The 12,324-nt window shown below is 40.6% G+C and overlaps 1 protein-coding gene across 15 annotated transcripts in view; it reads right to left on the bottom strand.

Moving 5' to 3' along the window:
- LOC110490786 (collagen alpha-1(VII) chain-like) overlaps positions 1 to 12,324 on the bottom strand; it is a 112,376-nt gene that overhangs the window by 50,821 nt on the left and 49,231 nt on the right. For all 15 annotated transcript variants that reach the window (XR_016490125.1, XM_090213622.1, XM_090213625.1 and 12 more), the window contains exons 28-42: positions 12,236 to 12,262; positions 11,943 to 12,011; positions 10,241 to 10,321; positions 9,364 to 9,390; positions 8,600 to 8,644; positions 8,266 to 8,343; positions 7,943 to 8,038; positions 7,570 to 7,596; positions 7,052 to 7,105; positions 6,575 to 6,646; positions 6,320 to 6,379; positions 6,169 to 6,204; positions 5,995 to 6,039; positions 5,223 to 5,258; positions 4,771 to 4,815 (exon numbers count right to left, since the gene is read on the bottom strand). Coding sequence is in view for 14 of the 15 variants with exons in the window: in XM_090213622.1 (XP_090069748.1) it covers positions 4,771 to 4,815; positions 5,223 to 5,258; positions 5,995 to 6,039; positions 6,169 to 6,204; positions 6,320 to 6,379; positions 6,575 to 6,646; positions 7,052 to 7,105; positions 7,570 to 7,596; positions 7,943 to 8,038; positions 8,266 to 8,343; positions 8,600 to 8,644; positions 9,364 to 9,390; positions 10,241 to 10,321; positions 11,943 to 12,011; positions 12,236 to 12,262 (798 nt within the window). In the remaining variant the exon portion in view is untranslated. The remainder of the gene's footprint in view (positions 1 to 4,770; positions 4,816 to 5,222; positions 5,259 to 5,994; positions 6,040 to 6,168; positions 6,205 to 6,319; positions 6,380 to 6,574; positions 6,647 to 7,051; positions 7,106 to 7,569; positions 7,597 to 7,942; positions 8,039 to 8,265; positions 8,344 to 8,599; positions 8,645 to 9,363; positions 9,391 to 10,240; positions 10,322 to 11,942; positions 12,012 to 12,235; positions 12,263 to 12,324) is intronic.

The following is a 12,324-nucleotide window of genomic DNA, read 5'->3' as shown; positions in this document are numbered from 1 at the left end:
ACAACTGGTCCAGCACCATCCTCAGACAACTGGTCCAGCACCATCCTCAGACAACTGGTCCAGCACCATCCTCAGACAATTGGTCCAGCACCATCCTCAGACAATTGGTCCAGCACCATCCTCAGACAATTGGTCCAGCACCATCCTCAGACAATTGGTCCAGCACCATCCTCAGACAATTGGTCCAGCACCATCAGACAATTGGTCCAGCACCATCCTCAGACAATTGGTCCAGCACCATCCTCAGACAATTGGTCCAGCACCATCATCAGACAATTGCTTTCATTTTTGGTGTAATTCTAATTTCTGGAAAAGGCTTCAAATAAATCTAGATCATATAACATGATAGCCAAGAACACATAGGCCTACTCATAACATATGAGTCATAACAAGGTACATTTTGACAACACTTTCTGAAAAATGAAAAATGATAACATTCATATTTACAGTGCCTTGCGAAAGTATTCGGCCCCCTTGAACTTTGCGACATTTTGCCACATTTCAGGCTTCAAACATAAAGATATAAAACTGTATTTTTTTGTGAAGAATCAACAACAAGTGGGACACAATCATGAAGTGGAACGACATTTATTGGATATTTCAAACTTTTTTAACAAATCAAAAACTGAAAAATTGGGCGTGCAAAATTATTCAGCCCCTTTACTTTCAGTGCAGCAAACTCTCTCCAGAAGTTCAGTGAGGATCTCTGAATGATCCAATGTTGACCTAAATGACTAATGATGATAAATACAATCCCCCTGTGTGTAATCAAGTCTCCGTATAAATGCACCTGCACTGTGATAGTCTCAGAGGTCCGTCAAAAGCGCAAAGAGCATCATGAAGAACAAGGAACACACCAGGCAGGTCCGAGATACTGTTGTAAAGAAGTTTAAAGCCGGATTTTGATACAAAAAGATTTCCCAAGCTTTAAACATCCCAAGGAGCACTGTGCAAGCGATAATATTGAAATGGAAGGAGTATCAGACCACTGCAAATCTACCAAGACCTGGCCGTCCCTCTAAATTTTCAGCTCATACAAGGAGAAGACTGATCAGAGATGCAGCCAAGAGGCCCATGATCACTCTGGATGAACTGCAGAGATCTACAGCTGAGGTGGGAGACTCTGTCCATAGGACAACAATCAGTCGTATATTGCACAAATCTGGCCTTTATGGAAGAGTGGCAAGAAGAAAGCCATTTCTTAAAGATATCCATAAAAAGTGTCGTTTAAAGTTTGCCACAAGCCACCTGGGACACACACCAAACATGTGGAAGAAGGTGCTCTGGTCAGATGAAACCAAAATTGAACTTTTTGGCAACAATGCAAAACGTTATGTTTGGCGTAAAAGCAACACAGCTGAACACACCATCCCCACTGTCAAACATGGTGGTGGCAGCATCATGGTTTGGGCCTGCTTTTCTTCAGCAGGGACAGGGAAGATGGTTAAAATTGATGGGAAGATGGATGGAGCCAAATACAGGACCATTCTGGAAGAAAACCTGATGGAGTCTGCAAAAGACCTGAGACTGGGACGGAGATTTGTCTTCCAACAAGACAATGATCCAAAACATAAAGCAAAATCTACAATGGAATGGTTCAAAAATAAACATATCCAGGTGTTAGAATGGCCAAGTCAAAGTCCAGACCTGAATCCAATCGAGAATCTGTGGAAAGAACTGAAAACTGCTGTTCACAAATGCTCTCCATCCAACCTCACTGAGCTCGAGCTGTTTTGCAAGGAGGAATGGGAAAAAATGTCAGTCTCTCAATGTGCAGAACTGATAGAGACATACCCCAAGCGACTTACAGCTGTAATCGCAGCAAAAGGTGGCGCTACAAAGTATTAACTTAAGGGGGCTGAATAATTTTGCACGCCCAATTTTTCAGTTTTTGATTTGTTAAAAAAGTTTGAAATATCCAATAAATGTCGTTCCACTTCATGATTGTGTCCCACTTGTTGTTGATTCTTCACAAAAAAATACAATTTTATATCTTTATGTTTGAAGCCTGAAATGTGGCAAAAGGTCGCAAAGTTCAAGGGGGCCGAATACTTTCGCAAGGCACTGTATTTGTTATGGGTTACAGTGTTAATTGGCCAATTGAAATAAAAAATATTAATGTCAGTCAATATCAGCCATTGGAGCAAATGCTTGACTGAAATTATTCATACTTTTCCAAACATAAACAGTGCCTTCGAAAAGTATTCAGACCCCCTGACTTCTTCCACATTTTGTTACATTACAGCCTTATTCTAAAATGAATTATATAAAATAAAAATCCTCAGCAATCTACACACAATACCCCATAATGACTAAGCGAAGAAAGGTTTTTAGAATTTTTTGCAAATGTATAAAATAATATATAAAAAATACCTTATTTACATAGGCATTCAGACCCTTTGAAATGATCACCCTTTGAAATTGATCATCCTTGAGATGTTTCTACAACTTGATTGGAGTCCACCTGTGGTACATTTAATTGATTGGACATGATTTGGAAAGGCACACACCTGTCTATTCAAGGTCCCACAGTTGACACAGCATGTCAGAGCAAAAACTAAGCCATGAGGTCAAAGAAATTGTCCGTAGAGCTCCGAGACAGGATTGTCTAGGCACAGATCTGGGGAAGGGTACCAACAAATGTTTGCAGCATTGAAGGTTCCCAAGAACACAGTGGCCTCAATCATTCTTAAGTGGATTAAGTTTGGAACCACCAAGAATCATTCTAGAGCTGGCCGCCCGGCCAAACTGAGCAATCAGGGGAGAAGGTCAGGGAGGTGACCAAGAACCAGATGGTCACTCTGACAGAGCTCTAGAGTTCCTCTGTGGAGATGGGAGAACCTTCCAGAAGGACAACCATCTCTGCAGAACTCCACTATTCAGGCTTTTATGCTAGAGTGGCTAGACAAAGCCACTTCTCAGTTTTGTCAAAAGGCACCCAAAGACTCTCAGACCATGAGAAACAAGATTCTCTGGTCTGACGAAACCAAGATTCAACTCTTTGGCCTGAATGCCAAGTGTCACGTCTGGAGGAAACCTGACACCATCCCTACGGTAAAGCATGATGGTGGTAGCATCATGCTGTGGGGATGTTTTTCAGCGTCAGGGAATGGGAGACTAGTCATGATTGAGGCTAAGATGAACGGGGCGAAGTACAGAGAGATCCTTGATGAAAACCTACTCCAGAGGACTCAGGACCTCAGACAGTGGCAAAGGTCCATCCAACAGGACAATGACCCTAAGCACACAGCCAAGACAGCGCAGGAGTGGCTTTGGGACTAGTCTCTGAATGTCCTTGACTGGCCCAGCCAGAGCCCGGACTTGAACCCAATCAAACATCTCTGGAGAGACCTGAAAATAGCTGTGCAGCAACACTCCCCATCCAACCTGTGGAGAAGAATGGGAGAAACTCCCCAAATACAGGTGTGCTAAGCTTGTAGCGTCATAGCCAAGAAGACTCAATGCTGTAATTGCTGCCAAAGGTGCTTCAACAAAGTACTGAGTAAATGTAAATGTTATATATATATATATTTAATTAGCTTTGTCATTATGAGGTATTGTGTGTAGATTGATGAAGGAAAAAACACTATTTAATCAATTTTAGGATAAGGCTGTAACCTAACAAAATGTGGAAAAAGTAAAGGAGTCTGAATACTTTCCGAAGGCACTGCATAATGGAACTCAGAAGGCACTGCATAATGGAACTCAGAAGGCACTGCATAATGGAACTCAGAAGGCACTGTATAATGGAACTCAGAAGGCACTGTATAATGGAACTCAGAAGGCACTGTATAATGGAACTCAGAAGGCACTGTATAATGGAACTCAGAAGGCACTGTATAATGGAACTCAGAAGGCACTGTATAATGGAACTCCGAAGGCACTGTATAATGGAACTCAGAAGGCACTGTATAATGGAACTCAGAAGGCACTGTATAATGGAACTCAGAAGGCACTGTATAATGGAACTCAGAAGGCACTGTATAATGCAACTCAGAAGGCACTGAATAATGGAACTCAGAAGGCACTGAATAATGGAACTCAGAAGGTTATAATTTGAGATAAATTTGAGATAATGATGATGATTTGAGATAAACCTCCTGTATTCATTATGCACATTGCAATTAGGTTGAATTAAAGCTCAGTGATGCAAGACCTTCTCAGATAGACCATTAGTCCTGACACACCCATAGCCGTGGGAGGTAGGGGTGCTGAGGGTTCTGCAGCACCCCCTGAAAAATCAGAATAAAAAAAAACATATTAACAATAATAATAAAAGTAGTGCACTGGGCCTTTACTAGTCGTCTATTAGCGGGCCGATGTAGCCCATGGCTGGACAGGTTGGAGGAGGATGGCTGCCCACTTCAATCTAATCAGCTGGGTTAATTTCCCTAAGGAAGACACACTCCTTCACACAGATAATGTGTGGAGGGAGAGGGCAGGGGAAGTGGGTTCACCTAACTAGTTGCAAACTTTCTCAATGAAAAGTTACAACACAAGCGATTTGAAGGATAAAGAGAGCAAATTTGTAATCAGAGGATTTGTGAAGGGAGGGTAAGCCATAAAAGCCCTACAGACTGTAAGTCAATAGACTCGAGGCCGTCTTCAATAGGCACCAAATGGAAGACAAACTGAAACGGAGAGGGACTACCCGGACTTGTCCAGTAAGAAACACTCATTTTTGTTTTCTGTTTCTGCATGCCCAAATGAACACAGCCCAGGTTTGGTAGTGTGGTAATGGTTGATTCTGTAATGGCTGGTTATACTCACTGTCACTCCCTGTGTTCCCATAGGCCCCACCTCTCCTCGATCGCCCTGTAGGAGACATAACCATAACATTACCACCACATTATCACCATGATCATAATCTGATGAGCTACTCACACACCTGCCTGTAGAGTAAAAACATACTATCTATCGTAGCAGGAGATGTGATAACTGTTATGAGGTGGGGACTTGCACTTCATTGGCTTGTGCTCGGACTGGCGTACGCAAACAGATGCACGGGCACGCGCGCGCGCGCACACACACACACACACACACACCCTAATGGATCTGATCATTCTAAGCCATACAGCCCAGCGATTGACCTGGAGCTGAAATAAATAGATTTTCTCATTTAATCAGCTGATGAAACACCACTCATATTAATTATTCAGAGAATATTTCAATATGAGGCGGCGTAATGAGCGGTAGAGCAAATCAGTGTGGATTTAACTGACCTTATCCCCTTGGATGCCTTTCACTCCCTTCTTCCCCTAAAGGAGGAGAGAAACAGTAGTGGAAAAAGTACTCAAACCTTATACTTGATTAAAAGTCAAGATACTTTAATAGAATGACTCAAGTAAAAGTGAAGTCACCCAGTAAAATACTACTTGAGTAAAAGTATTTGGTTTTAAATATACTTAAGCATTAAAAGTAAATGTAATTGTTAAAATATACTTCAAAAGTATCAAAAGTAAAAATACAAATAATGGAACATTCCTTATATTAAGCAAACCAGACGGCACAATTTTCTTGTTTTTTAATTTACGGATAGCCAAGGTCACATTCCAACACTCAGACATCATTTAAAAACAAAGCATTTGTGTTTAGTGAGTCCGCCAGATCAGAGGCAGTAGGGGTGACAAAGGAGGTTCTCTTGAGTGTGCAAATTGGATCATTTTCTGTCCTCCAAAGCATTCAAAAAGTACAGAGTACTTTTGGGTGTCAGGGAAATGTATGGAGTAAAAAGTACATCATTTTCTTTAGGAATGTAGTGAAGTAAAAGTAAAAGTTGTCAAAAAATATAAATACTAAAGTGAAGTACAGATACCCAAAAAAACTACTTAAGTAGTACTTCAAAGTATTTTTATCTTAAGTACTTTACACCACTGGAGAGAAACCATCCAGCTGGTATAATTTAATTACGAAAGTCTGTATATAAAGTACATGATAATGGTCTCCACTTTTGTATGTGTATCCAATATAAACAAATATAAAGTTGATGCATACCCGTGGTCCGACAATCCCTTGTATCCCTTGAACACCAGCCTCTCCCTTAGAAAGGCAGAACAAAGATGATACTTCAATGGTGTGAATAACTAGGTCCATACTGCAGTCCAACGGGTTGGCAGAGTTCCTATGTTGTTTGAGCTTCAAATCAAAGTGTTAACATAAATGAAGAACCTTTAGTCCCTCAGGTCCTGATAGGCCTATATTTCCCTGCAAGACAAAGTTAAACCAATGATTAGCTAATACGTGACTAACAAACTACACAATTGAGGTGAAGCGATACACACACTTCATGTTGATGAGTGCATGTATGAACTGTTTGTACCTTCTCCCCTGGCTCTCCACGAGGCCCCTGGACACCGGGAACCCCGATCCCCTCCTCTCCCTGGGAAGAACAGGACAAATCACCAATCAGAATCCTATCATAACCGTAATCAGATCAACATGCAGTATAATACCCACATAAACCAATAGTATTCAAATATGATATTCGCTGTGGCTTCATTCAAATATACAGAGGAAACCACAAGATAATGTCCCTTCAGGTATACTGTAACTTCTTGGCGAGGGACACTCTTACCTTATATCCCTTTTGACCTGGGAAGCCTGGAACACCATCAATTCCAATGGGACCAGGTAACCCTGCTTGGCCCTGGTTTGAGACAGACAACAAGGAAAGGAAGAAAGATTGAACAACACATGAACTAAAAGCCAATACTTAGAAATAGCAATGTGGTATTATAGTTTAATTAACACAAACTGAGCATAATAAATCATCATAATTTGGTGGGTGCTTATATTTGTCCTATTCAGAAAGTGTTTTTCTCTTGCTCATCACATCTCTCCCTGAGACACCATCAGAGAGTTGTTTCACGGCCAGTGTCTGAAATTATCAATGGCAACCCTGAAGCAATTAGGGTTAAGTGCCTTGCTCAAGATCACATTGGCAGGTTTTTCACCTTGTCGGCTTTGGAATTCAAACTAGCGACCTTTCAGTTACTGGCCCAACACTCTAATTGCTAGGCTGCTTGCTGCATAACAGAAACTAAACACTTACATCTTTACCATGATCTCCTTTGTCTCCTTTGGCCCCTGCTTTCCCACGCAAACCCTTTCAAAACATCACAAAACACTAATGTTATTTAATTAATAACATACCAGCAAGGAAAAGAGGTTAAATTTGCGTTTATCAAGTTATTGGGCAATATTAAACATAGATGTATCATGAATGACTTGTATTCATTTCTTTTGTATTTATCCAGGTGAGTCCTGTCGTGACAGGAAGCTCTTTTTCAAAGTAGCCCTGGCAAAGGCAATACATGACCAAATACTAGTTTTGAAAAATCAACACCCATTTCTAGAATTGTCAGCAAAGCCCAAAATGTGTGTTGAAAATGCGATCGCTAAAACGAATTCATAATCCTGGCAGCATTGTTCTATTCATATCAACACCGTGCCAGTTTTTCATTCCAATTTAGGTGAATTCCATTGACTTAGCAAGCTCCAGCTTCCCTTGACCCAAAGCAGTAATTATACTGTTGAAGAAAATAAAGGAGAAAGGAACCACCCACTCACTTTAGCACCTGCCTCCCCATGTTCCCCCTGCAAGGGAAGAATAGAACATAAACACATCAAATCAATCAATGTTGTGAAACCCATATCATTTAAGATTGTTAAGTGACCGGCCACAGAAGGTCAATGTGAAAGACATTTTATCATATGAACTGGTTACAACGGAGTCCCTCAGGGATGTATTTTATCCCCAATATTATTTCCATTGTGTGCTGACAACATGATACTTGTAGTATGTCTTTTTGAATGACACATCAACACACATAACATACAGAAAACTCAAAATGGGGTCACAGTCTTGTTGAACGATTATTATTATGTGATATAATAATAATAATAGTATGTAAGATCTACCTGCACTATCTGTCTGTCTTACCTTAACAGATATCCCTGAGGACCCAGGTGAACCTGACTGTCCAGGCAGGCCTGGGGGTCCAGAGACCCCTGGTACACCCGGAGCCCCTTGGGGTCCCTTTTATCAGAGCAGGATAGGACATTAAACAACAACCATATAATTTGTATTCCTTAATCAGAGGAAGCATGTAGTATCAATTATTTATGATGTTGAAGGAACAAAACAAGTTATTTCAGGTAATACAATTTCCAAACCCTTTATGAAACATGTATATCCCTTTATAAGGCCTTTATAAAGCCTTTATAAAACAAAGTTGTTTTAGGATCTGTGTTGTGAATACTCACTGATGATCCAGGCTCTCCCTTTCGTCCAGGAGCATAATGGCCGTCTCCTATGCCCCCTATAACATACCCAGGCTCCCCCTGGCAGAGAGAGGTCAAAGGTCACATAATATCACCTTGTGGTGAACTCGTAGTATGATTATCTAAAACTTGAAGATAAAAACAGGCGACAAAGGGTTTGGCATGAAGGCAGGAAGGTCTATAGGTAGAGTTCAAACTTAACGCTTTAATCACATGACCCTATTGGTTAGCATTACATTTTAAATTGCACAGATAATCCTAACATTTCTTATAACATCTACTTGCTTCCAGACTCATGTTGTTCGGTTGGACTTACCCTCTCTCCTCTCTGGCCTTTTGGACCAGTGATACCAGGAGGACCCTGTGATTACAGAAAATAACATTAAAATCGATACATGACAGCGTTCACAATGACACACTAGATCATCTGACAGGAAATCATAAAAGGATGAGTGTAATGACATGATTAGGCAGCCACCTGAAGCCACGGGAAATAAAGTTTTGAATAAAGATGGCTGAATGAATACACACTTGGTCATTGCTCACCAAAGCTAGCTAGTTTAATATTGCATGGTGTCAGAAATAACCGTTAGTTTCACCGTTATGGAACCAATTCAACCCCCACAAACTTTGAGCCTTGAGGGAAACATCTCAGAAAACTGGAGACGACGGATTCAACAGTTTAAGCTAGGATATAAAACTGAGAAACTTAATTTCATGTGCCCACAGGTGTCAACATAATTATAGTATTATGGAAAACTGTCACTCAAAGTGCATGGCATCTATGATTAGTAACGACATGTTTTTATTATGAAGGATTAAAAGTGGAAAGAGTTGTAGAGAACAAGTTGAAAACAGAGACACAGGCATTAATGGCCTTATGAGTCATTCTGAAGAACAGACCTAGGGTCTGCATCCTAAAAAGCACCCTATTCCCTATATACTGCAGTGCACTAGTGTTGACCAGAGCCCTATAGGTCCTGGTCAAAAGTAGTGCACCAATTTGGGAATAGAGTTTGAGCTTATGGGTACACTACTAGACACTAATAAACATTGCCTCCATAAGCACATTGAACATACCAGATCACCTGGAACACCTTCTAAACCCTGAAACAGAGAGAAAACTGGCATTAGAAACATCTCATTTACATAAGTGGCATAAATTCAAATGTAGTTAATAAGCTGTGAGCAAAACTGTAATTTCAACCAGTTTTGCACAATGGAAAGCTTAAGCTTAATTCCTAGAATAACTTTACTTTGTGGTGACAGGCTCACAGAAGCACTTTAAAAAATGTAAATCACACACACACACAGTAACGGTGCATAACAGTCCAATACATTGTTAAAACAGGACAAGTTTTACATCATCCCGATACACTGACTGTACAAAACATTAAGAACACCTGCTCTTTCCATGACATAGACTAACCAAGTGAATCCAGGTTAAATCTATGATCCCTTATTGATGTCATGTGTTAAATCCACTTCAAATGAGTGTAGATTAAGGGGAGGAGACAGGTTAAAGAACCATTTTTAAGCCTTGAGACAATTGAGACATGGATTGTGTGTGTGTGCAATTCAGAGGGTGAATGGGCAAGACAAAAGATTTCAGTGCCTTTGAACAGGGTGTGGTAGAAGGTGCCAGGCGCACAGGTTTGAATATGTCAAGAACTGCAACGCTGCTGGGTTTTTCATGCTCAACAGTTTCCCGTGTGTATCAAGACTGGACCACCACACAAAGGACTTACAGCCATCTTGAGACAACTGTGAGAAGCATTGGAGTCAGCATGGGCAAGCATCCCTGTGGAACACTTTCGACAGCTTGTCGAGTCCATTCCCTGACAAATTGAGGCTGTTCTGATGGCAAAAGGGGATGCAACTCAATATTAGGAAGGTGTTCCTAATGTTTTGTACACTCAGAGTACATTAAGACTGTTTCTTTCTTTGTTAGATTTACCCGTTGTCCGGCTGAACCTGGGGGTCCGGTTCGTCCTGGTCGTCCTGGCAACCCGGGGACACCATCTGTTCCAGGAAGTCCCTGTTAAATGAAAAAAATACAGTGTCAAAAAATACACAACACAGATTTGTTTTCCCTTTTTCTTTTCTGTTTGTCTTCTGTATCTGTTTTGATGCCACTATCATTGTTCCACTACACACCTTCACGTCATATGTCACTGAGAAAACCAATACAAATATTCATCACACCAAAACACATTACACAACCAAGAAGAAAGATTGAAAAAGGAGTACTGACCCAAATATAACATTTGATCTCTGTTTCTATGTGAAGTCCAGTATCAATGAACACTGAGGACACACTGAGATCAATAGGATCATTGTATTGTTGTTGATTTGCTACGCCTGGCGCTAAGCTGAGTGGAGGTGGAAGGTGTGTTGTCCTGGGCCCGGTTTCCCGAAAGCAATGGAATTTAGGCTTCCCATGTTTTAACGATGCATCTTTCCTACAACGGCCAACGGTTTAACATGCATTTCCCAAAACACCACGCAGAAAAAACACTCGCTAAGTGCGTCGTTGGAGCATGTGTCAATACTGATAGGGTGGAAAGAAAGGCAGCACTGCTCTCGGATCAGCTTTCTCCATTAAAATCTTACCTTAACATTAGAATTATTCTACAATACTGACAATGGATCAGCTCCTAGAGCTATATTATCACCTAATGGCTGCTAATATTGAGGCAACTTATTCTAATGCTTACCCTATAGTAATTACACTCAATCACAGATTCATTTGGCACATCATTGCACAAGTTCTTACACATCATGAAATATATATAAATTACTGACAGCGTAGCTTACTAATATAACTCCATTAACTGAACATGTAGTTAAATATTATTTAAATATTTAGGCCTACGTTATGTAGCCTATAATACAGTCATCTAGCGTTGAATTTTAAACATCTTTTTATCCTTCACTTCCCACTAGTCACAGACGTCTATTCAACATCTTTTCCATGTTGGTTTAACGTCATTTCATTGAAATGATGTGAAAACAACGTTGATTCAACCAGTGTGTGCCCAGTGGGTTGTTCAATTACAGACATTAGCAACTTTATATTTCTAGTAAATTTCGTTCCTAAGTTATCGCTGATCACAGAGAGAAATATAAACAGCTTGACTGTGTTTAGCAGAGATCTTCTGTGTATAAACAGCTTGACTGTGTTTAGCAGAGATCTTCTGTGTATGAACAGCTTGACTGTGTTTAGCAGAGTTCTTCTGTGTATAAAATGGCTTATTAAAACACAATTATAGGACCAAACAAAGACAGATTGTTGAATGCCTAACTGTCAGATGCTACAGAAGAATGTATAGCAGCGATTCTGTCAACTTTCATCATCAATTCTGACACACGGCCACTCAAAGAAACAAACAATCCAACACACACAAACGCACACGGCTGGGAGCAGCACAGGACCAGCCGCTGGGCAGTGATCTTCAAGCAGTTGGGGTTAAGTGCCTTGCTCAAGGGCACAGCACTCTACTGTATCAGTGGGGGTTAAGTGCCTTGCACAAGGGCACAGCACTCTACTGTATCAGTGGGGGTTAAGTGCCTTGCTCAAGGGCACAGAACTCTACTGTATCAGTGTGTGTAGAAGATAGCCTACATAGACAATGTATGATGAGAGAGTTACCACTTACTCTCTCTCCTTTCTCTCCTTTGGACTTGAGGCCAATTGACTCAAACATTGCAGTGTTTTGCTGGAGTCTCTGTAATCAAACAAATGTCATGGAATTATGGCAGATGAATGAATAAATAAATGACAATGAATGAATGACAATGAATGGCTGGATGGCTGGATAAATTGATGAATGACTGAATGCATGAATGACAATGAATGGCTGGATGCATTGATGAATGACTGAATGAATAGATGACTGAATGAATGGCTGGATGAATAGATGACTTAATTCAATTGTGGTGTAGAACATACCAGTCCACCATTACCAGAGCCATCTCCCTGTGAGTGACAGACAGAGAAAAAGAGAGGTAAATATAAAGTCCAAATATCTCATTTAATCA

This window comes from Oncorhynchus mykiss, chromosome 21 (genome assembly GCF_057628025.1).
Source record: "Oncorhynchus mykiss isolate SJ-2025 chromosome 21, ASM5762802v1, whole genome shotgun sequence".
Taxonomy (NCBI): Eukaryota; Metazoa; Chordata; class Actinopteri; order Salmoniformes; family Salmonidae; genus Oncorhynchus; species Oncorhynchus mykiss.
Note: the sequence above shows the minus strand (reverse complement) of the source record. Positions and strands in the feature narration are given on the sequence as shown.